The sequence below is a fragment of the Drosophila ficusphila genome, unplaced genomic scaffold (genome assembly GCF_018152265.1).
Source record: "Drosophila ficusphila isolate 14025-0441.05 unplaced genomic scaffold, ASM1815226v1 contig_414, whole genome shotgun sequence".
NCBI lineage: Eukaryota > Metazoa > Arthropoda > Insecta > Diptera > Drosophilidae > Drosophila > Drosophila ficusphila.
Genome location: NW_025064328.1, coordinates 15,408,158 through 15,433,191, shown reverse-complemented (window position 1 = coordinate 15,433,191; position 25,034 = coordinate 15,408,158). Strand labels below are relative to the sequence as shown.

Genomic DNA, 25,034 nt, shown 5'->3' with positions numbered 1-25,034 from the left:
GGTGCGTCGAGGCGAGTGGACGCGCTGGCGGATGATCAATATCCATGCGAATATCGCGTATACGTCGTGTGTGCGGCTCGTTTGGCGGTTGTGTGTGTAAGCTGGTGTGTGTGTGTGTGTGTGTGGAAACTGGTTAGCTCGGGAGGGCCGTTAATTGTGCGCTTGACGTTCTGGCTTTGGGTGTGCGAATTCTAAACCGCTTTCAAGGGGCCGCCGGCCGACATTGTCCTCCCGCTCGTCAATAAATTATAATGTCCTAATACCAATTGACAGCGACGGGAGCGTTGGCGGCATGAATAAAATATCAAAAGCATTTCGGGGCCCCAAGGTCTGGCGTTATCATCAGCGAATGAGCGGAGGCAATTCTCCGGTGTGCCGATGCTTAAGTTGATTTTATTTTTCGTATCTGGCTCACACATCCCCTTGCGTTTATTAAATATTCAGCGTTTATGCGCAACAACACAAAAGTCGTTGCTCTCGCTTTCGCCCTTTGCTCCCATTTTTCCAAGCTTTCCGTTCTTTGTAAGGAACATCTCAAGCTGAGCGCCAAAACAATCCTAATGTACATTGACAGTGTGGTCGAAGGCGAAGCTCTTGCTGGGCCACATAGCCATCCAGCCAACCAGCCAGCCAGCCATCCAGCCATCCAGCCATTCATTCAACCATCCACCCATCCAACCATCCAGCAATAGCGTCTACATCCACATCCATATCCGCCCAGCGGGCTTAGCGAGTCATGTTTACTTAATGGATACGCCAGACAACTATTAAGTGCTCCCCAAGCTCCCGGCGATTCTTATTTACCAGGCAGGCACGGCCAGGCGCATATTAGATTTAATATGGCCATGTCAGTTAGCCACATTATCTGTATTTGTATTTGCATTAAAGCACGACTTTAGCTGCAGCTAAGTTGGCTGCGGGAATTAAGAGCACCCTGCTGAAGCCATTATGCGCACTTATTATCGCTCGTGGAGGGACACTGGCCCGAATTAGCCCCTGAAATCGGGACTTGACTGTCCCCCGGGGGAAACCTGCACTGGGTTTATCTCGAATGCCCCATCTCCAGTCCATTACCCTTCCCACAGGACAACAAAGGAATTCCGCGCAAAGCTGGCCTCGCCCAGATTCCTCTGCTTTCCTTTTTAATTTTAATGCGTATCTTCCTGCTGCAGGACACGGCGGAAAGCGGCAGGTGGCGAAGGTGAAGGCAGTGCCCGAGGCCAGAAAAGCGAATTAAGCCGAGTTGAAGAGCGGGTAACAGACACCGCCAGCGGGCGGTCCAAAAAGCCAACTTCATTTACGTCTGAAACGCAGTTGAAACGAACGACTTCACGACACTGGCGGATTTCCTAAAAAGTAAGTTAAGCCTATGCCACCTTGTCGCATCACCTGTCATTCCCCTAATTCGCCCAACATCCTCCCAGGACCACCCTACACCCTCCACCTAAATCCCACCACTTTTCTCCTTTTGGTCCTGCATTCCTTTGCCTGCCGACTCAGCTCATTAAAGAAGTAAGAGGAATAGTACACGGGGAATAAACAACAATTTCCTACAATTATATTTGCCATTCGAAACGATCTCCGAATATCTTCTTTATATTCTTGAAAACATCTGAGTTTTTGGGGCAAGACCATATTTGATTTTCCTCCCAAAAAATCTAATATTTAGTCTTAAAATCCAAAATTAGGTCAAAATATGAAATGTTATACCTTTCTGAGTTCGTAATGACATTTCCCATCGACTGGCATTCAAATCTGAAAAAATATTTTTTTCGCCAAATTTTGAAAAAAATTATGATGGTACCCCTTATCAAAAATCCGAAAATTAGGTCAAAATTGTTTTTTTGTAAATCAACCAAAAACTGATGTGGCTTATAGTAGAAATCATAAGCTGTACAAAAATGTCTATCTTTTAGTTGTGGTAGGTTTTTTTTTTCCAAAATATGATAAAATCTCTATTTTGGAACACATGAAAGGTGGAATTTTGAGATTTAGTTACTCACATGCAGCTTAATAATTTAGTACAATATTTATGATGATAACCAATTAAATCAAACCCAATAAAATGATTAAACTTGATTGCCTTGAAAATAAATATATTTTAAGCTCGGTCTACAAATAAAAGATGAAATACGAGTTGTTTTGATTGCAAAACCCCATATTTTTTCCAATGTGCGGTGCCTGCGGCCAAAAGGGCACGTTGAAAGGAAGTCAAAGACGACTTGCGCTCTTGGCCGGCTGGCATTGTTTCAACTCGACGGCGGATGGAGCGGATGTAGAGCCGGAGTCGGCAGCTCCTGCTCCTGCCACTCGCATTCCACTCATCCGAGTCGAGCTGCCGCATTCCAAGCCGTTTCCTTCCGCTTCCCCGCCACTCTGGATATTTACAATTGTCGTGGGCGCCTAATTAAATTTCACAGCGTGCGCATAAATAAGCTCGAGCCATTCTTTTGGCCTACTGCCGGGCTGCGGTGTTTGTTTGTGTTGCATCTACGGGCTGCTATGGGGGTCCGGAGTCCGCAATCCGGTATCCGGAATCGGGGAGCCGGATGCAACTGCCACTGCATGTGGCATGTGGGCTGTGGGCTTTGGGCTGTGGGCTGTGAGCTGTCCTCGGGCGGAATGGCAACAGCTGCCGCCGGAGAAATATTAAAAGTTTTTACCTACGGTTTCCTGCCAGCTGCCAGTTTCCACATGCCACATCCTCGCCCTAGCCCTCGCTGTCGCTTGTTGGGTGAAAAACCAAACCGAACCGAACCGAACCGAAACCGAAAAATGTCACACAAATATGGACCAAAGCGATTTATGTGCCCCAGCTCAGTTATGACAATGCCAGCAATGCAAATTCACGCTTGGCCGGCCCAATGTGCATTAGACAATAATACCCGACTGGAATGAACATGAAGCGAACAACACTCAAATACTCGTATATAGCGCATAGATATAGCATATAGAGCTTGCAGCTGGCGGGGACGAACCCGATTTGCCGTCGCATGAACAAAAATGTTGCAGAAATTGCTGTAATGCGGAGGAGCATTAAATAAAAACCGAAAATAAAATTATGTTTATTTTCACCCACCCCTTGTCCTTTCGGAATGTGTGCGTTTGTTTGTGTGTGTGTGTGTATGTGTGTGTGGCTTCTGGAGGAGGTCCTCGGAAACTTGCCAACGACACAAGAAACTTTCCCTTGAAGCACTCTCCAAATTATGCTTTTCCTTCTTGTTTTCCTTATGGGGAAAACTTGCTTACACCGAATTCAAGAGACGTTAACAACGTTTTCCCACAGCGGAGGGTTTTTCTGGGGGGAAGGAGGGGGACATTCTGGTTGTTCGTATTTATATACAAGCTGCGATAAGCAAAAGGAGAGCAGATTCAGATGGGACAAAGATATTCGACTACAAGGAAACAACAATGTCGGGCGATTCAATTACATAGTTTCGGAATATGGGGACCTTAGCTTTATTATTGTCCTCGTCCATTGTGGCATTAAAGGCCATCAAAGCATCCCAAAGTTTGAGTTTGTTTATGTGGCTCCACTCCCACAGCTAATTGTTAGTTCTAAATTATATAATACAACATTTTTTTAATGGTTTTTGAATATTTAGGGGGTTTTAGGGTTCTTACCCCTCCAACATTTTATAACTACATTTTCTGTTGTTTATAATTTACACCAAAGTAATGCTCATATCCAGTTATCGTTAAATAAATATATATTGTATTGTTTTCAGCGAATTAGAAAATTACCAAGCCAGAAGGCTTGTGACAACAAAGACAATTTTCCAATGGCATTACCGAGCAGGGCTTATAATTATCCATTTGTCATCTGCCTTTAGGGCTGATGATTGAACGCCAAAACTCCGCGTTTCCACCGAAAAAGTACACATACACCAGGGAAAACACTTGACGCACACCCTCGCAAACGCTATCGCTTCGTGCTTATCGCAAAACGCATCTTAGCAAGAGCAGAAAAGCGCTGGGAAAACTGGAAAGCGGGAAACGGGGAAAACCAAAGGGGGGAGCTCGTGTGCGACAGTTTGCCATTGTGCCAAATTGTTAATGCTCAGCATTCTGGGCTGCCTTCTCCTTTTGGCTGCTGCTTCGTCTTATTGTTCTTGGCATTATCATTGTATCGTCGTCATCGCTGTTATTCTCCTATTCCCCCTTTCCCCTCCCACCCCACAACATCCTAGAGTTTTATTTTATTTTCTGTTCTTTCCTTTTTTTCCTTCGTTTTTTTGCGTCTGCGGGAGAAAATTTAATGCTTCTGGTGGCGTCTGGCGGTCGCGGCGCCAAAGTTTCTTTATGACCTCTGCTCTGTACGCCCGATACTATATCCCCTCGCACACAGAACACGAGTATATAAGTATACTGGTATCCAGCCCACTTTCGTGTGGGTGAATTGATTGATAAGGTTGCTGCGAACAAAACAGAAAACAAGGAGTGCCAACGGAAATAGAAATAGAAACCGAAATAGCTCTGCTGGTGTCGCCGCAGTTTATGACGTTTCCCAGATTACGCATACGCAGCGCTGGCTCTCGCAGATTACGCATACGCAGCGTTGACAAGACAGGCAAGGAAATTCTAAAACCGGAGGAGGATGGCTGGATGGCAACTTGAAGATGCCCCCGGCCAGCTGGCAAAACTTCTGCCATAAAACGAACGGGCACAAACCGCAAAGCGTTTGCTCAGCTATCCCCGCCAGCATCTCGCAAACTTTTCGCTTTAATTCCACTTTGCCGTCCCGCTGCCGCTGCCACAGCCTCTGTCGCTGTCTTTGCCTTTGCCTCATTTTTAAGCAAATATTGTGGCAGACTTACACACATCCGTATGGCAAATACGCTCTAGGATGCCGCCGGCGTATTTGCTCCTCCACATGCGACTCGGTCCAACCAACCAAGCAACCAGTTTAGAGCAGACCAGACGTCGCTTTGCATGGCTTTGCATGGCGAAAACGGCAACAACATTGTTGCACCGACGAGGACGAGGACGACAACAAGGCTGCCAATAAAAAAACATTCAACTAATTTGAAGAGCGTTGAAAGTTTTACGAAGCTCGGGGCCCCCGAGTTATATGCAACTAATTACGTGCGTTACATTGTGCGAATAATGGCTGTGTGTATGTGAGTGTGTGTGTGTGTGTGTGAGAGAGTTTGCATGGCCATATCTGGTAATTGCCTTTGCTTTTTTATTGCCCCGGGTGCCAGCCTAATGACCATAGGCGTGCTCCGGCTCTGACCACCGTCGCCGTGGCCATCAAAAGATGCGGAAAGTTGGGCCAAGTTTGAGGAACTAATCTACTTTATAGGCCATGCGGACTGCCAGTCGTGTGAGCAACAAATTTATCATGAAAAGCGCACATAAACGTTATGATGAAACTAAGCAGGTTGAGCAAATGGCCGGGGTTATTTGCTAGTAAAAGAGGGACTATAAAATTTGAAGCGTAGGAACATGATATGATTAGTGTTCTATAAAGAGGAGAGGGTTTTCGAGAGTTTAGGGAGCTCTAAAAAACAAATCGAGGATTACACTTATCAGCATTTCTGTAATATTTAAATTTAATACTTCTACCAAGTATAAGATTTCTAAATGTTGCCTCTAAGAAAGGAATAATTTAAGATCCTTTAAGGCTTCAGAGAGCAGACCAAGCAGAGAAAACGACTGAAAGCGAAATAGAACAATCAAATCAAAGGACTTCTGGCAGATTCCTGCATTCCAATGACCCAAGGACAAACAGCATATTTTTTCCTCTTGCCAGTCTGCCTTCTCTTTATGTCCATCAACTTCGATTGGTTCTTTGAAACAGCCAGATTGATGTTAATTATCCGCCTTCCCTTTGCTGCATACTTTTGGCATTCGATTTGTGGGCGGGGAAATCAGAGCTGGAAAACCCCCCAGCACCCCAAGCAAAATGTTCCCCCTCTGCGACAGAGAGTTTATGACACGAGCGTAATATAATTCATACTGTGCCGAAAAATTTTAATGCCGCCTGAAAAATAACTCCCAATAAATAATCCTTAATGTCCTGTGTGGGCGCGTGGGCGTATGTGTGCCGTGGCTTCCTCCTGTTGTTTTATGCCCCACCACACACACACACACATTCAACCTGGGTGGCTGGATGCGACCGCCATGTCCTGACAGTATTATGACGTGGCTTGTCGCCTGCTCCTAACTCGGAATCTCTGCCCGTGACACAGACTCTGCGGAAAAGCGGAAAAACCCGGAAAAAAAGGAAAGCGAACACGAAATGAAACATGGCCGCGACAAATTTGTCAGCACAAGGGTGTCCAGATGAAATAAATTGCCACGTTTGTTTCGCTTTTCCCCCTTTATTATTATTTATGTGTGCTCGGGGGCGTTTTAATAATTAAGCGCTTCCGCGGGACTCCAGCTTGCACCAGAACAACTCCCGCGGCATCAGGCGAAAGCCCGCGATGCTGTCCATCATGTCCCGGGGAGTGCGATCCGTGGGCTTCAGCCGGTGGCGCAGGACCAGCTGGAAGATCAGCGCCTTCACCTCCATCAGCGCCATCCGCTGGCCCACGCCGAAGGGCAGGTAGGTGAGCGGCCGGATCTCGTGCTTGTGCTCCTCGTCGAACCGCTCCGGCCGGAATGCCTCCGGGTCGGGGAAGTTGTCCGGGTCGTGGTGCAGCGCCACCACGGGAATGTGCACCAGGTCGTCCTGGCGCAGGCTAAGCACCACCTCGCCCTCCTCGTCCTTCAGCTGGAAGTCGGACGCGCACATCCGATCGAGCACGATGGCCGGCGGCCACTTCCTCAGCGACTCGGAGACCACGCAGTCCAGGTACTTCATGCCCATCAGGGTGTCGTAGTCCAGCGGCCTTTCCGCCAGTGCCTCCCTTACGGCCAGGACCTCCTCGTACAGCTCGTCCTGCACCGCGGGATTCATCATGAGCTCGTAGCAGGTGAAGCTCAGGCAGGTGGCAACGGTTTCGAAACCCGCCGTGAAGAACAGCAGGCACTGGGCCAGCAGGTCCTCGTCATCGAAACGGGCACTGTCCTCCTGGCTTCCACCTTCGCGAGATCCCTCCTGGTCTGCCCTTAACTGCCTCTGGGCCTCCAACAGCAGGTGGATCATGTCGGGTCGCACGATGTTTTGCTTCTTGCGACACTCGATGGCATCGAAGACTAGTTTCCTGAAGTAGTCCACGTTGTTCATGTCCATCACGGGCACTCGCAGCACCTGAAATAGCAATTAGGAGCAGGGGGACAGTCGTAATGGTAGTGCAGATCTCACCTTCATCAACTTGGGCACCAGGATGTAGAGCATGACCTTAAGTCCGCCCCAGAAACTAAACTCCGAGATCCGCTGACCCAGCGAGAAGAACTCGTTGTTGGGATCCCGGAAGGAGTTCACCTGGATGCCAAAGGCGGCCGTCGCAATCACGTCGTTTGTGTAGCGGGTGAAGAAGTCCTTCAGCTCCAGTTCCACACTGCCTCCATCCGACTGGCGCCGCAGGAAGTCCACTGCTTCCACGTTGCAGCACTGGATGAGCTCGAACATCTGGCGGATCTTGAGGCTGGTGAATGTGGGCGTCAAGGTGCCGCGCATCTGCTTCCAGCGACGATCCCGCAGGCTGAGCAGACTCCTGGACAGCAAGGTTGTCTCATTCGGTCCGTCGCTTATTCCCTTGCGGTGATTGGCGAAGTTATCGAAGCTCTTGATGCCCACCTGGCGGATCAGTTCCGGATCGGCGAGGTAGTACAGAGGATCCCGCAGGTTGTACACTCCGTAGGCCTTGTGCCGCTTCAGTCTAAGGTGCTGGGCAATGCTGGGGATGAAAAGAGTTAGGAATAAACGGGTAGGCATACGTTACCCAACTCACTTGTGCTTTATGTACGAATCCTTGCCCATCAGCACCGACCAGGGAATGTTACCCAGCACAGGCGTGGGCTTCTCGTGGGCCACGCCCCTCTTTGAGAAGTAACCAAAGGTGTAGACAGACCATTTGTACAGCAACAAACCGATGAAGGCCACGAATATTAAGAGCTCCACGAAAACCATGTCGGGATTTCGGGGATTAAGGAGAAGAGCAGGGGGATAATCGAACTGCGCAACGGGGAGAGGCTTCCAAGAATTCAGAGAGCGTATTGGCCAGTCGACCGCCGAAACGCCACTGAAGTAAACAATACACGCTCTCTCTGTTTTTATGTACGTTATTTCAAACATAGAGAGATGTACGTATAAAGTGGGAGAACAAGAACTGGCCAAATGTGGGGATGTGTGCGTGGATTAAGGGAGAAAGCAGTGAACCTAAGAGAGCCAACTTTACCTATCAATTAGAATTGAAAGTCACATGCAAGAAAATATAAGCAGTTTCAAGTTTATATTTAAGCATAAAAAAACCACATCAGCCTTCCATTATTTCACCCTGTCATGAAATTATTAAATTAAAATAACAGCAAAGTTATATAAAGATCGCTATCGTAAAAACACGTTAGAGAGTATGCATACTTTTGGCAAGTTTTTTTTGTGCACAAATAAAAAGATAACTCCAATCTAATAGTATACACCACAATATGAATTTTCCAACAAAAGACCATGAACTCTCAATTAAAGCACATGCATATGTACATATATGCGAAGGAAAACTCTATCGCCATCTGCGAGTGGATTCAGTTCTCAGCCGATGTGAACTTGGCATTCGCATGTCATGCCTAATCTCATTGGCATAAACTAATTTCAACATTAATCCCCTTAAGTGACTCAACTATTTATTATAAAGGACTTAGCGATGACAGCGAGAGGAAGGGCAGGGGGAGTTGGGGTTGCTTAAGGAGCCGAAGGAGCTACGTGCCTGGGATCTTCCTTTACTGGCGACCTCAAACTCAAACTCAAACTGAAACTGAAATGGAACTTCTGCCACTTACTGCATCTTACACTGAAAAAAGTCCTGCTGCAGTCATTAGTGGAATGTGCAGTACTCCTTCTCAACTTTATTTAGCCCCGAATAACCCCGAAATAATATTTATACAGCAATACTGTTCCGCTTTCTACCACATATATGTATGTAAAAACAATTTAAGACTTAAATACACTTTTATATAAAAAAATACATAAAATTATTCAAGTGTCCGAAAACCTTCTGAGGTTTACACACTTGTATAATTTCGTGCGTCTGAGTGGTGTAAGCATAATGAAATTGCTCGGAGTTTGCAGGTTGAAAAAGTTTAGTGTGCCGACAGTCAACTCGCTCTAATGCGAGAGGTCCTGGCCAAAGTCCTTGGGCAACCAACTCACGTCCCGGCCAAATGACAAAATTTGCTTGCATTTAGTGAGCGGCTAACGGGAAATTATTGCACTGCTTGCCAGGACGAGAGTACCAGAGAAGCGGAAAAAAGGACGATGGACGGGAGACAAAAAGCCAACAAATCGGTTTGCAAGCAAAATCCCGTTTGATTCGGCGGTCAGCAAGGAATATCAAATGAGAGCTAAATCAATCTCTCGCTCGTCCTTTTGAGCTCGAGTGCTCATCGCCCTTGTTGTTGGGAATTAAATCTTTCTTTCCTTGCGACTGCTTTTTTGAGCCAGAGGCGTAGGCAGGGAGGGCTTTTCTTTTGAATACCCTATTTTGTACTTTGTTAAACAACATTTTTAAGTTTCAACTGTATGAATTATATTTGTTAATTTTTTTAATTTAAACAAAGTTTAAAACTTTTTTCGAATAGTAAAAAAACCTAACCATTTTATTTTATGAAACAATCAAGCATACTTTTCAGAATATTGAATATTTATACAGTATAAATATTTAAATAGAATCCACTCCCCATTAAAATATCGATTGAAGGCCACTGACTTTTTATGCTTTTTTGTTTTTGCTGGATATCAAATGTGTTTACATTGGCAAAAACGGAGAAGGGCGGCGAAAATATAGTGGGTGGCGCCGTAGAAAGAACCGAAAAGGCCAAGTACTTGAAATCGTTTTTTGTGCACTTCATTGGCGACTCATGGGCCTGGCCATTTGAATGGTTTGTCCTCGGCATCGTCCTCGTCCTTGGCGATGTTGCTGTTGCTGTTGCTGTTTCTGTTGACTTGGTCCCTCTGTTAGGTTCTCGAGTCTGTTTTGGCTTCCCCTGCCATTATTATCACTGGCATTTGCCATTAGAATTCAAGTGCCGACTCCTCTTTGATGTCCGGCCAAATAGCCGGAGTCAATGTTTTGGCATTCTGACTCTAATTAGGCCAAAATGTTGTGTTTTCTCTAATCAAACGGATAATAACGGTGGCCAGGACTCGCGGCCGTGCACAGCAGTGCAAACATTTGCCCAGCCAGTAAGCAAGTGTGTGTGTCTGCGTGCGAGCCTTCAAGTGCCCGGAGCGCTGTGCATGTGGAGGTGAGGTCCTGAAGGAAGGGGAGTGGGCGGAAAACTCGCCGCACTTGGCACATTTCCTGCATTCCAGAAAACTTTGCCACCCAAGTCCCTCGCCTCGTTTTCATTCAAGTGGCCGCAGAGAAAGTGGAAAGTGATGAGAAAGAAAACTTTCGGAAAGTGAACTATAAGATCGACGCCATAAATTCCCTTTTAAATTTTATTTCTACGATTAAGGAGTCGTTTAAATATGTAGGTACCTTATCTTCTGATAATCCAAAGCCTTTAAAGCAATGAGTTGGACATTTTAAGTATGCATCCTTTGGTATTTTTTTATCAGGCTCACTTCCTGTCCAACTGGAACCAACATATCTCATAATCGCGCAGTAATCGTGAAGAAAATATTTAACAAGAAGGTACCTCGAGTATTGACGTTGGAGAACACGCAATCTTCTCGGACGCCTCGAGGCAAACACTTGGCCACTGTTTTCTTTTCAGTTTGCTTTCCTGTATGTACGCTCCTCTTATCCTGCCAGGCGGAACTCCGATGTATGAGTTTATAATTAAAATAAACGAACATGAATGCGGGACTTCGTAGGTATCTTTTGAGAGATTGAAAAAATCTGGAGGGAATGCCACTTAAGTGGAAGCATCTTCAAGGAGTCCTTCGGGGGGCGGTCATAAAGTTCAGCCCGATCGGATCCTTCAGTCCTGGTAAAATCCACTTTGAATAACTGCTTATTGGAATGCCAAAACTGTTCCTGCCCGATAATCGCGCCATAAAGGCTTAGCCAACTGCATAGTGGAAAAGGACACGCTCTCGCCACAATCCATATAAAATGTTAATTTATTGCCATTGTGGGCCGTTCCACAAACGATGTTATTATGCAATCTCCGGCAAAACAAGCACGGAAAAATGCCAGAGAGCATACAAAGCCAATCGGCTGAATTTCAGTTTAAATGTGTTTCTATGGCCAGTGTGTGGCCCCGAAATTTATGACAAACGGAAAACGTTTTGGTTAGATTTTTGGGCCAAAATCAACAAAATGCAATAAATATTTGGAAAAGAAATAAGCCGGGCCATGGGCAACGCGAAAACAATGTTCTGGCCCACTTATTGATTCCACTCGACGTGGCGCCTTGTCGACGGCTCTCGGGAAAGTGGCCAGAAGACAACGCTCGTGCTCGAATGGTGGCCAACACCTGGTCGAACGTGACCCGGTCCAGCAATTTATGTGTGTGTCGAAGGAAATCGAAAAACATTTTTTATGCACACATCAAATTTATGGCCGAGGCAGGCCGATCTCCCCCGAAAATAAGGACTCGGTCAGATAGCTGGAGTTCACCCCTCCCAGTTTCCATTTTTCAGTTCCGCGACCTCGTGCACTCCAGTCCCTGGAATTTCTCAGCCAAATATTTGCTCACAGAGCCTGTCCGCCGGCAACGCGACTCCTGTCAATCGCAAATTCCTGATCCCGGGGTGCGGGTCATCCATGTCCTTGCATAGATGAGTCCTGCTTTGCTCGCATGCCGCGCACGGAGCACTCGGAATTTATCCCCCGCCATAGAAACCAGATTCCCCAGCATCAAAGTGGTCTTCAGAGTCCATTGGAGTCAACGCTGAAATTCAAAAAAAATATTTTGTATACAATTTAAAAAATTAAATCCATCAATTTAATTACCATTATTATTTAAGATATACAATTTGCATAGGTTTTATTTCTTTACGATTGATTTTTCCTATTGTTTATAACTGGTTAAAAAAATGAATGGTTGAACGTAACACAGCCCACTGTGTGATAAGAATGCCATACAATATGAGCCTTGATCCCCTTTTCCGCCACCCCTGTGCGCACTCATTCAAATTTATGCCTGTGCCTAAGCGCTGATTATGACAAATATGCTACGCTCCACTGGACATGCCACCCTGTCCTCCCACTCCCACCCCCCACCGCCACCCACAAGCCAACAGACCCCACTCAGCCCAATTCTATACAGGCTTATTATTTCTGTAGGCCCGTTTGTTTGCCAGCACTCTGTTTGCCTTCGGTCAGTTGACGAAAATCCCAAAATAAATAAAAGTTTTATTATTAGCTCGCCTGCGAGGGGAAGGAGACCCCCAGCAAATGGCAAAAAATAAATGGAATCAAGGGGGGATTTGGGTTCCATTCAGACGCCAACTAATGACACGCACGCAGGTTCACATATAAATATAAATACACCACATATGTGTATATAGCTTGTAGGGGGTGTGTCAACAATTATAATGTGCGAATTGTTTGATACGTGGCTCTGCCCGTGTCACCTGCCACATTTGCTTTATTGCCGCTCATTAGAGATGCTCGACGAGCAGCAGGTGGGCCCCACCCACCACCCGTCCACCCGTCCACCCTTTCGGCTTTTATCACTCCCGATGTTTTACATGTTGCTCTGTTGACTTCCAGCACGTATTAGTTTTTCTCTAGCAACCCGCTCCTCCCCTCCTCTTGTCGGCATCCTGCGATTTGACGGCAAATGACAAAAGATTTCTGCTCGCCAGCTGCTACGACACTTTGATGAATGGGGTCACCAAGTTGCGGCTGCCAGGATTTACGGCAGTGCCGCACAGGGATACAAATGTTAAACGCTCCACCGGCTCAAGTTCATCTGCACACGTGCAAGCTGAAAAATGAAAGCTGAATTGGTCAGCAATTCGAGGCAATACTCGTGTATTTATTACGTTAGCCTCTTTTAAATAAATAACTGGTAATATGCTTTGGGATTTTAATTAAACAACCATATGCCATTATTAAATCTGTAATAATGACACCAATCGTAGTTAAATTGCTGTTCAATTGGGATAGAATAATATATATTTGTGAAGTGCTTCGCATGCATACATATTATGGCCACAAAACTCATGTTATTTAAAGTGATAGGTGAATTCAAACGGAAGTATGAATAAATAAGTGAGTGATTACAAATAATTTATAAGAGGCAAGTCAAATGAAAATAAATACATAATTACATAGAGGAGTGAAGTGGTTGCTTCTGCGGAGGAACCCAGTGCACCGACAATTGTCGGAGTGTAAATCGCACGGAAATCATATTTCCATTTCAATTGTTGTTCGCACTCAAGCGAGGCTTCGGATTTCAAGGCTCACGGCTCCCGCTCGTCTCAATTGTCCTGGGCAACGGCGATTATATTGCGTATGCGATGCGTAATTGTCGGAATTGTCAGAATTGCTGCCGGACTGAGTCGGGCAATCTCTCTAATCCGCACAATAGAAGGGTCTCCGGGTCTCCAGTGCTCCAGTGCTCCGGTTCTCCGGTCTGCGTAACTAAGCCCGGAGGAGTCGGGCCGACAGAAAAAGGATTATTTTGATTATTCTGCGTGTTTGCAAGGGAACGTGGGCGATGTCGGCTGGGTGGGCGATGTCGGCTGAAAAGGCCTGTTCATTTCAATGAACTCGCTTTCCAAACGAAATTTTATCATGCTTGGCCAGGCCGAGTTAACCATTTCGCATTTCGCATTTGGCATTTCCCCCAAAGCAGCGCAACAATACTCGTAAAGCGAGTGCGTGAACCGAACGAATCTGAATCTGAGTCTGAATTGAAATTTGCTTATGCCGTTCCGCTCGTTCTTCCCCCAGACATCCAATCCCTGTGGCTAACGAGCTGGCTCGGGAGGACCAAGCGGAGCACCGGAATCGGAATCGGAGGAATCGGAGGAACCAGCGGAGGAATCGCTGGCCACGAGAAGCGCTCAGTCAACGTTTACACGCTCCAGCAGCCGCACAAGTTTCCGCCTCAATTGGACGAGCACGGCGGCGGTAATTGCAGCTCCGCCTGCCAACAGGAGCTGGACAGGATCCCGGCGATTCCCGGCGAAGCGGCGTCCCGCCAGCAATCAGCACTTTCCTCGGCGGCGGCTGGGGAGGTCTACGAAACCCGGTTCATGGAGAGCTCGATGGGTAAGCAGGAAAACAGCTCCGCATGTCCCCCTCCCACAAAACAATCACAATCAGCAGGCAGCAATAAGAATTTAAATTAAATTTTCGCCTTTTTTTCGCCCCTCGTGCGCTTTTCCAGGGATTTCGCCATCTAAATGCGAAAAGTTGAAACAGAGACGCCGTCTGCTGTTTGATTTCAATGTTAAATTTGCATAATTTTGCGTAGCAACGATTCGATTCGGCCCCAAAAAGGCCAATGCCCAATCTTAAACGGGGGAAAGGGATTTCAATAAGTCAGACTGATAGAGATTGCTGATAGTACCCAGGAATACACATGCATTAAATTTAGCATTCATTATAAATAATAGATCACAAGTATTTTATGCTTTACAAGAATGACAGTAAACTTATAAGAAATCGTGGTGCACTGTAATTTCTTTAAGCGAAAGTAAAAGAAAAAGAAATTGAATGATTTTATAACTCAATAGAAATAAATCAAAATCCTTTCATCTTTCTCCGTGCAGCGCAAGCGATGGACGACATGGTCTTCGAGTGCAGCAATCAAAACTCGATTTATGTGCTTAATGCCAGCTACGGTGCATATGGGGTGAGTCCTTGCGCTGCGGCGAGTCCACTTGCACCACTGTCTGAGCTTCTTTCGTCCTCTTTCCGGTTTTGGCCCGTCCTTTCCCCCGGCATGCACCCAATTTATCTACCATCTTGGCAGGACTATGGCACATATGCACCAACAAAGCGTGAAATAAATGGCAGCCGGAGCCGGGCGGCAAATCCAATTGAGGCAACTTGCTCGAGTGGCGTCCTGCAGCATAAATTCAAAACTTTTGGCAGTGCTCTGGCAACAGCAACCACAACAACAACAACAGCAGCAGCTGCAGCAGGAGGAGCAGGAGGAGCAGGAGGAGCAGGAATAGTGGATGCGGCAGCGGGAAGCGCATCAAACTACGTAAATCCTGTCGCTACATCAATGTCAACCGCAATGTGTTCACCGGCAACGGCGGCTCTGCAAAAATTGTTCAATTGCAGCGTCGGCGTTGCCTGCCAAAATGTCAGCCACGGCCACAGCAACCACAGCAACAGCAACAGCAGCAGCAGCGGCAGCAACAGCAACATCAGCGGAAGCAGCAACATCAGCGGAAGCAGCAACATCTGCAACAACAATAGCAACCAGAACAATAGCTGCCTGTCAGCGGCAGGCGGAGTAACCCAAAACGGCCGGATTCGGAGCCGGAGTGGCGAATCGCTCGATGGCACAGCAGGAGCTCCTGGCGGAGGAGCTGGTGGCCTCCCACTGATGCCGAAGAAGAAATGCACCAATGTCAAATCAGCGCTTATTGCCAAGAAGACAAAGTTTCTCAAATATCTCGAAGAGGAAAAATGGCGCAGCCACGCCGGAGCACCGGAAGATGCTGGTGCCATCAGGTATGTAACACCCAGACACTCAGAAAAACATTTTCCTTACCTGTTTTAGAAGCAATAGTAACGAATTCGAGGACATTAAACGAATTTGGTTTAATTTCAATTGGAACATTATTCAACATTAAAGAGTTTTGTTTTCTTTAAGTTACTTCGCTGTTTTATTTTATGAAAATATATTTTCCCAACTTGTTTTCCCAGTGTAGTCCCAACCAGTATGTGAGTTTGTGTCTGCGGAGCAATCTTCTCGCCACCGCAAAAACTTATAAATTCCCATAAATGTTATAAGGCATCTTGCAACGCGCTGCAAACTGTGGCAAGTTTTTATGACGGCAATCTGAGGGGACAAGTGGCGGTTCGGTGGCTCGGTGGTGCGGTGGTGCGTTGGTGTTTCTGTGGTCCTAGTTGCCATGCCAAAGTGGTTTCTCATTAAGTTGACTGAAAGCCAGGCGAATTCCTGCAGTCCGGGCATTCAATTATTTCTTAATTAATTATTGAAGTGCAGCAATTGGCGTTAGTTGCCACTTATTTCCCACTAAATCATTGAACAAGACGTGACTTTTTTTCGCCCATCGATTGGTCATGTTTTATGTGCACCTCTTTATGGCCAAATGCGATTTTCTTGTTTTTGCTGCGGCTTTTAAGCACTTTCAATTATCTGTCAGCGGACACTTTGTTGCAACCGCGAAACTTTGTGGCATTGTTCGCGAAGTCATAAGTTTTGATCATCATCGCTTAGCAAAGTTGTTCACCCCGTTTCCCGAGCGCTTTTCCGCTTTTCCGCATTTTCCGGCCAGCAGTCATTTGCGAAATTGAAAAATTAACGCGCTCGGCATAAACATAAAGTGCGGTGAAGGACCATCGGCTTAAGGAGGGCTTAAAAAGTTGATTAAAGCGACGGCCCAGCCCATAATGCACATATTGAAGTGCAATAATCGTATTCTGGGGACTTAAAGCCCTGAACCCCTAAACCCCTGAACCGCAGAACCCCTGACATCACTCATACGCACGAGACACACTCCACTCCCCTTTTGTGAAAGCCGCCTTATCCTCTTTGCAATAATGATGTCAAAAGTTCGCTCACTGAAAACTCTCGCCGGCAAAGGCGGCTGGGAAAATTTCATTAATTGCATCAGGGAGAAAGGGCGGGCATTCGCTTTGATTTATTAGTACCCTGTGCGCATTTAATTAGTAAACGTCAGGCCGGGAAAAAATGCAGAGCCCCCAGCCCTCCGGGTTGCCCGCCGCTTTCTTAGGCATTTCCACGGCGAAAACTCTCGGGCGCACATTCATCAACTTTCTGGATGGCGACACCAGCGGAACTGACAAGAATGACTCCGTCAACTTGTGTCGCAAAGTAACTGCGCAAATTTGTTGTGCAAAGTAACTCTCTTTGCATTTTTCCCGCCGCTTTTCACGGCCCCTTGCAGTCTGCTTTTCCGCTGATGCGATTTAAATGCTCCCCACCTCCGCCAAAGGTGGCTTAATTTACTGTGGCCAGTCGCTGGAAACGCTGCTGATTGTCGCCGCAAGTGAAATTGTTTTCTTTGTTTTAATTTGCGTGCTTTTTGAAAAGCGTTGCGAAGCGAAAAGTTGCAGAATTCAGGCAGGTTGATTTATCGGTTCCATCGATCGATTTGCTTTTGCCTTTGTTGGTGCTCAATCTGCAGCGCATTTTAAATTTAAATTGATGGAGCATTTTTTGATATAAGCTTTAAAATCATAAATGCACACGATTGACCATTCCCCTTGTTAAACTCCATTTGCATAGATTTCAAGTGGTTTCAATTTAATTTAAATTTGGTTTTTGATATGTGATATTGATTGTGATGGATTTTTAGTTTCGTGAACTCTCACATGCCTGTACCCTTGTTAGCCTCGCACACTTTATATCAATTTGCATGGGCGCACTTCCCCTCAGCTCGTCCTTCCTAATCGCTGCGAGTCCTTCCGCGCCACTTGCAGCCATTTGATACGCGTTTAGTTTAGTCAACCAAAAGCTAAATAAACTTTCATTTAACATGCTCGACAGCAATGAGGCGGAGCCACCCGGCGGCAACAACAGCGGTGGCCACTTGAAAAATCAGAGCAACAGTCGGGAGGCTGCGAGCGGAAACGGAAACGGTGGCGGTGGCGGTGGCACTGCTGCTGGTGTTGCTCCTGGCGGAAGGCAGCTGAATAAATTGACCAACTGGAGCATGCATAATGAGCACAACAACACACTGCTGACCGGCCAGCAGCCACAACAACAGCAACAGCAGCAACAACAGCAACAACAACAACAACAACAGCAACTACAACTACAACAGCAGGTGAAATCAAGTTTCGAGCTTTACCAGGAGGCAGCGGACATTTTGGGCCTGAGTTGCAGCCTCTGTGATAATTGCCGATGCCTCGACTGCCAGGTGAGTGACAACGGGAAAGGTGTGGAAAAATCCGAGCAGCCCAGGATGCACACCGCTCCAAAAAGAACCCATCTTATAGAGATTCAGCCTTGCTTTGCTTTTATTGTATCTTATGTGTTTTCATTTCACGATTGAACTTTTCAATACTTTTGTTGTTTCTCTTATTCTAGTTTTCGGTAAAATATTTATTTTTTTCAACTATACACCTGAAACACACTGGTTATCTCATACCTCTAACACTTTTTTTAGGAGTCCTTTTAAATTTCCCTTTCCTGAAGCTGAACCAAAAACAAGGCAAAACAAAAGATTAAATGAAAACCGCAGCATATTGTCTCTCATCCTAAAATGTCAGGTTTTAGTTTTGCATAGTTTTCTTTTATCCTTATTTTAAACAATACCCTCCAGAATTAATTACTAGCTTTATTCTTTAAAACTTTAGCTTTTTGGTTTAATTTGTTTTCCCTGCCCGAAGTAATTTATTGAAAATGTAAAATGCAGAATGCAATCCTTGATGGAAAACCGAAGCCCTGAGGCTTTCTTAAATTCGGTTTGGCTCGGCTTGCATTCCCGGATTGATGGCTCCGGCCTCAGCCGGCCAATCGAGGGCTCAATCTCGAGCCCAGGCCAATCATCGATTCATCGATGCCCTGTATCGTCCACAGAGCGGCTACTTTGACTGCGACGACGATGACGAGAGCTACTCGGAGCAGTCCCTGATGGACGACGAGTTCGAGGAGTTCGAGTGCAGTGCGGAGGAGCTGCGGGCGGCGCTGACAGGAGCCCGGGGGCAAGACGTCCCCCGGATCCCCTGCTGCCCGCTGGACGGGAGCTCCCACCTGGCGCACAAGAGCGACTCCCCGGCGGAGTCGCTGGGCCATCGGCTGGCCATCGACTTTGATTTAATTAACGCCACCTGCACCCAGGTGCTGGAGAACTGTGAAACATTCAACGATCTGAGTCTGCTGGATGCCGCCGCCGGGCCCGAGCGTCCTTTCACGTAAATCCAGGTAGGTGTTCCGGCATGCGAGAGGTGGTACGTGTGTTGTCTTGTGTGTTTGCGGGGCATTTCGTGAATTCCTGAGCACTGTATGACAAGCATATCCTTTGGCGAGAGCGTGCGGCAAGGGGATTTGATTTCACCTGTCGCCGGTCAAAGCACTTTGCTGCTCCTCCTCTATCCCCAACGAGGCATCCTGGCCGAAATCCAGTGCGGATCCGCACTCGCAGATTGCAATAGCCATTCCTCATTCGTTTGCTGGCAGCGAGAGCGAATCTGAAATTGGGGCTTATGCAAAAATGAGCAAATTGCATTTTATTCAAGGGAAACGTAACAAGGTGGACGAGGAAGGAAGTCGATCGAGTGATACCCCTTTAAACTGGAATAGTAACTTTACTTGGTGAAGGAGTAGCTTGTAATGCTCAATGAAATCCTCAGATACCATTGTTCATAAGCTATGAATAAACCACTTTAAAAAAGGGTAAATAACAGATTTAATAACTACCAAGTCTGTTGCTCGTAAAATAAATTTATTTTATGTTATAGGAGGAAAGGAAACTATTTAAAACAGTTCATAAAAGCTCATATCCCAAATGTTATTGCGCCAACTCTTAAACGCCCCTTTTTCATAGATCGTGAATGTTTCTGGGGCCGTAAACGCCCCAGTATCCGTTACACCCTTGAACGGTTGAATGCCGGGTACAAAAATGCCGCTGAGTTGGCAAAGCTTAGCCAAAAGCCTGGCCAGCGAAGTGCTGGGGGATGGGGATGGGGGATTCGGAGGAGGGAGCGCTTTCTGGACCGCAACAGTGGCAAAATGGCTGGCACTTGGTCAGTTTATTGCATTTAGTCAAGTTTCGCTGTTTGCATGGACGATTGCTGGCAACAAATGAAATGCGGTGTTTGGAGGTTGCACAAGCCGGGGGACTCAGCGGAAGCCGAGGGGCCAGCAAATTTGATTTTCGCACATGCACCACCCGCCCACCGCCCACCGCTCACCGCCCACCGACAGCAGGAAATTTTCCATATTTGTTGAGGGCTCAAAGCAATATGCAAAACATGCACTTCCGTTTGTTTTTTCACCCCCCTCCCCTCGCTTTTTTGTTGTATTAAACTTTCCTCGCTGCTCTCGCTTTATTTTCCAGGATTTTTTGTTTGCCCGCTATTCAATTGAAATGCAGACCAACAAAGAGCACAAAAGCGAGCTGAAACTATGAAAAATTCATTGCCATCAGAATGGCAAACGGCAGAAATGGCGAGTCGAGAGCGGAACTTAAATCGAATTACATTTGCGAAATGAAATTTAAAGAGCCGCTCCTTGCCGAGTGAATAATGACGGCTACAAGCGGTGGCAATAAATAGGATGCTCCTCGGCTGGCAATCCCCAATCCTCCCCTGCTCTCCCTTCCCTTTTGGCCACGCTCCGCTGCTCGGTGGCAGCCAAAGCGTCCAAAGCCTACTGTCTAAGCCCCGGAGGCTTAATGTCTACAATGCTGCACGGGCAGAAGTTTATGATCCGAATGTTTAAATTTCATTGTTTTCCTAGCACCACAATTATGTACTCATAAATATTTTACCTTCTGTTCATGCTAAGGATTTGGAAAATTAATATCTTAGACGCTTATATTGATTGAAAACTATTTTTTAGCCTTGTGATTAACAGATGAGCTAAACTAATATGGTTTTGCTTTTGATTTAAAAATCAACTTTCCTTTGGTTTAGGTATGTTTCCTTTACTCCGATTTTGTTCAGTGTACTGCGTGGAGCATGTTGCCAGTGTGTGCTCAAATATGTGGGTGTTGGCCGAGTGCATTTGGTGTTGTTTACCCCCTCCCGAGAGTCTGCCAGCTGTTGGCCATTTGCCAGGCGCCCAGTGGAATTCCGCCCGGCCAAAAGACAATGCACTAAGAAGGGCGCTTTGCCCAAAAAACATGGCCTCCCATCCCAACCGCCCTTGTCGGCTACTTATGCAATTTCCACCCACGGGCAACTGGGCTTTATTGAAAAATCATTTTACCTCAGATTCTCCGACATGGCCAATTGGGCGTCCTCCACTCTCCACATACCAGAAAGCAGTTAGACAAAAGCGCCAGCCATTAAACCGTCCTCAGCAAATCAAATTATACGCAATGGCCACAGAAGCTAAAGCATTCTGTGTGCCAGCTTTTATTATCAATTTGCCATTTGGACAGTGGGTGCAATTTCACGACCAAAAAAGTAATCAAAAACGTGTAGTTTCCCAATGATTACTTTAAGGCGGAAAAATGTGTTTAAATTTATTACATTTTCGTCCGCTTCATTACGACTTTCCGATCAACTTTTCGTTCCATATAAAATGAAATTTATGGTTTGAAGTTAGATGACTTTATTTTTCTGCACCGCCAAGTAGTTGCCCAAATAAATGAACCCCAGTCCCCCGAAATCGAACTCTGTGTGGTCTGCCATTGACAGTTTAGCCGGGTCTAAAGTGCTCCCGACCACGGTGCACTGCAAATCCGAATGCAATTGCCATTAGAGCCGGACCGCAGCCCGCCCACAGGCCACGCCCCCACTTAATGAGGCTTGATTTAATTAATGCCGCTTTACCTACCACCTAGTACCTACATACCTGCTGGCCACGTGGTCTCCAGCCGGAATCGCTTTGGCCGGATGGCAATTGGAAATTGCGAGCGGCTGCTGGGGATTGGGGATTGGGGAGAAGGAGCGGAGCGGAGTGGCGACAGGATGAGCCGCATTGCCATTTGCTGATGATGATAATTTATTGCCCCGAAGGGCTTACGGGGCCACCCACTACCGCTCCCACTCGCACTCCGGTTTCCACTTCCATTTCCCCTGCCGAGTCCTTGGAGGAAACGATTTCCGTTTCGGCCTGCCTCGGGCGTGGGCAAATATTTGCCATGGCTTTCTATTTCCCCAGCCAGGCCAAACAAATTGTTTACAATATTTATTGTTTGTTCGATGTTCTGCGGCCGTTGACAATGATGAAATGGCAACTGGGGCGAGCGAGAGCCGCCCAGTCGGGAAATCAGCGCATGTGACTTGACCAGAGGAGGCGAAGGGAAGGACTTCCTTGCCTCGCCGGACTCGCAGGACCTCCGAAACTGGATGTCTGGGTCACGACAATCGGACGGCGGCGGCGTCAATGCTCATTTCCGTCGACATATTTTCATTTCCTTTCGACTTTCTGCTCCGCTTTCGCTGGCTGTTTGTCCAAGGATTACCAGCAGCTGGCTCGTCCTTTCGCTCGTCCTTCGACGCCCCGTGAAATGTAATTCATTAAACTTTATTGTCCAGCGTTTCCCACTCGCTCTGGGTTCGACTCCAGTTTAATTTGTTTCTGTGGCAGGAAAACCTCATTTACGGCCCATGTACACGAAAACTTTTCGACGAAAATTTAAAAACAAAAAACCCGAAACGCACACAAAATCATAATTACAATTTTCAATAAAATCTCCGTAAGCAGGAGCGAAAACAAACAGAACCGCTTTCGTTGGCTGCTAATTATAAATTATAATTTTCCAGATCCTTTGTTGCCAAAATTAATCTTAATGAAATTATTCAAACAAAAGTTTTGTGCAATCGTTGGGGCGGCCCTGTTCCGCCCGCCGGCAATTAATTTCGCTCAGCATTCATGGACAAAGTGAAAGCACGTTTCGATAATGAAAGCCGCCAGCGGCCACGCCCCCTCCATGACGCCCCTGCTAATTGTGCTAACAACTTGATTCCAGCTGAGCAACTTTCCACACTCGACACTCGCCCTCAAAAATAGCCTACGCCACATAAAAGTGCCAGGACGAAAGGAGGAAAGTTTCCCCCTTCGAGAGCGTGTGCCCGAGCCCATTTTGGGCTGCCCCAAAATGTATGCTATCTAATTGTTAAAGCATCGCCCGGATGCCACAGATTCGAACGAACTGCTCTGCCGAGATGAAAATCAGACACGAACGCTCCTCTACTGCAGTTTCGCAAATTTGAATTTCAAATTTAATACACACACTCGCCTGGGAGAGAGATGAAGCTGCCACAGATTCGACTGCCAGATACCTCGATTTTAATTTTGGGGGGGGACCTTAAGATTTGGGGGAGGCACCTTCAGGTCTCTGGGATCCACAAATCCAGATATACGAGCTGACAGACTGACAGGTGGACTGATAACTTCAGCCTGCTGCTGACAACTCAACCAAAAAGAGGGATCCAAAGATTGTGATTTTTAATTAAGCTAAGCATAAGGTTTAGAAACATTTCTTTAGTGAAAAACTTGAATAATTTATTACTGGACCGAATGGCTTTGATTAAAACGATTTATGTCGTTCAGTTCTATTGTATTTGCTTTTAAAACTTTACTGTGGTTCGCATTTAAAAGTAACTTTTCCTTTCGGTTTTATTCCTGCAGAGGTAAAGGTCTAAAAATAGGCAACGATAAAAGTAAACGGGCGGCATGCCCATCATCTTTTCTGATTAAAGCACCTGCCACAAAGCAAAGTTTTCTCTCGATGCTAAAAGTTGCAAAGTCCTATCCTTATGCAAATTGATTTGTGTCGTGTGTTTCTGCAACAGTTTCGAGTCAGTCTTACCTTGTGGCGTGGGCCTGGTATTCATATGTATTTATTTGATTAAGGTCTTGTGTGGCTGGCATTTTGAGTTTGCATTGTAAACTCGGAGGCAACACAAACTATTAACAAGACATAGTCGGGGATAAATTAATTAAAATGTCAACGTGAATTTATCTTTCGAATCCAATTTCGTTGTGTACAGAGCCGACAAAATTCGTGTGTTCCTGAGGTTGGGGGAAACAGGAAGCAGGCATACTTTAAGCCAAGGCCGCAAAAAGACTGGAGAGTGAGTCTATGAATTTTTTATGAGCGCAGACCGTGCATAAAAATTAAAATAAATTTCGTGTGTGATTTTTTGCGAGAGTGGGCATGCATATGCATATTTCCCCCTCGTCATAGAGCATTATTCACTTTATTTACCTTTCCTCGTCTCTATTTGCACAGGTGACGACGCAGGTGGGGATGGAGCACCCAATCAGGAGGCGGACACTGCAGCTAATTAAAGTTTAACAATGGTCAGAGCCCATTAATTGCAACTGACACCTTGTACAGCGGCCGCCAATTGTATGCGGACACGCTCGCCCCGGGTGTTTGCGTTTCATTTATTTTCTTATTTTGATTTCAATTAAGTTCGGGTCAAAACAGAGCAGGCGGAGTTGCAAAAGTGTTTTACTGGTTAACAGGAGAGCTTTCGCTGCCATATATCCTATTTAAACACGCGATATATACCTGTGTATATAGCGGGCACTATGCAAACGCATGACGGAACGGTCAACAAATCGTAAATAAATTAATTGCGAATTGCAATTGCAATCGGGAGAGCGGAAATTCAATTGCAGCGAAACACTAGCGAAAGTCGGAAACGTTCCGGCGATTATCAGTAAATATAAACCACATATGCAAAAACAATGGAAAACAAATTGTGCCAATTTCATATTCATATATGAATGTTATTCGAGTCGCATCGCAATGAATTGCAAACCAAAACGAAATACAATGGGATTATTTAGCCCGTAATCCGACAAGGAAAACTATTTGAAAATTCAATAAAATATGTATCTCTAAATCTATGTAAAGGTTCGATGTTGGTAGTGCTTAAGTATTTAAGAATTTTCGTGTGATGCTTTTCATTCGTTCGATTGATTTCAAATCAAAGAGAAACATTGGAAATATACTTGTGTTGGAAAAGAAGCTCCGTCTGCGTCTACATTTTTTTGGGTTGCCTGTCAGGGGTCAAGGGTCGTTTCTTGGCCGGAATGCGAGGGCACACACAAGCTAACAACGACCATTAGCTTCAATTAAGCGTTAACAACTGACTGACGGACAGAATCCGGAGATAACAGCCGGCACAAACACAAAATGCAATCTGGCCGAGATAACTGGGCCC

General features: G+C 46.1%; 2 protein-coding genes across 4 annotated transcripts; one reads left to right on the top strand and one right to left on the bottom strand.

The window, feature by feature from the left end:
- The first annotated feature begins 11 nt into the window (after positions 1-11).
- On the top strand, positions 12-24,850 carry LOC108101899 (putative uncharacterized protein DDB_G0277255). Of its 3 annotated transcripts, XM_017206466.2 has the most exons (8): positions 12-96; positions 1,173-1,356; positions 13,962-14,282; positions 14,786-14,868; positions 14,989-15,701; positions 17,728-18,100; positions 18,763-19,107; positions 24,092-24,849. In XM_017206466.2, the coding sequence occupies exons 3-7, from the start codon at positions 14,267-14,269 to the stop codon at positions 19,099-19,101; spliced, it is 1,524 nt and encodes a 507-aa protein (XP_017061955.1). In that variant the 5' UTR covers positions 12-96; positions 1,173-1,356; positions 13,962-14,266; the 3' UTR covers positions 19,102-19,107; positions 24,092-24,849. The 3 variants fall into 3 exon arrangements, with proteins under 3 accessions (XP_017061955.1, XP_017061952.1, XP_017061953.1); XM_017206463.2 differs by having other exon boundaries at positions 14,786-15,701; positions 24,092-24,850; XM_017206464.2 differs by lacking the exon at positions 12-96 and having other exon boundaries at positions 203-1,356; positions 14,786-15,701; positions 24,092-24,850.
- Positions 6,279-8,180, bottom strand: LOC108101898 (cytochrome P450 9c1). Its single transcript, XM_017206462.2, has 3 exons — positions 7,845-8,180; positions 7,256-7,790; positions 6,279-7,201 (listed from the first exon to the last, which is right to left on the bottom strand). Exons 1-3 carry the CDS (start codon positions 8,021-8,023, stop codon positions 6,365-6,367), a joined length of 1,551 nt encoding a protein of 516 aa, XP_017061951.1. The 5' UTR covers positions 8,024-8,180; the 3' UTR covers positions 6,279-6,364.
- Positions 24,851-25,034: the final 184 nt, after the last annotated feature.

Coding starts and splice junctions, on each gene's coding strand:
- LOC108101898 (XM_017206462.2), bottom strand. CDS start 8,023: ATGGTTTTCGTGGAGCTCTTAATATTCGTGGCCTTCATCGGTTTGTTG. Junction 7,791..7,844: donor GATTCGTACATAAAGCACAA/GTGAGTTGGGTA, acceptor TTTCATCCCCAG/CATTGCCCAGCACCTTAGAC. Junction 7,202..7,255: donor TGGTGCCCAAGTTGATGAAG/GTGAGATCTGCA, acceptor TTGCTATTTCAG/GTGCTGCGAGTGCCCGTGAT.
- LOC108101899 (XM_017206463.2), top strand. Junction 15,702..17,727: donor GAAGATGCTGGTGCCATCAG/GTATGTAACACC, acceptor CATGCTCGACAG/CAATGAGGCGGAGCCACCCG. Junction 18,101..18,762: donor GCCGATGCCTCGACTGCCAG/GTGAGTGACAAC, acceptor TATCGTCCACAG/AGCGGCTACTTTGACTGCGA.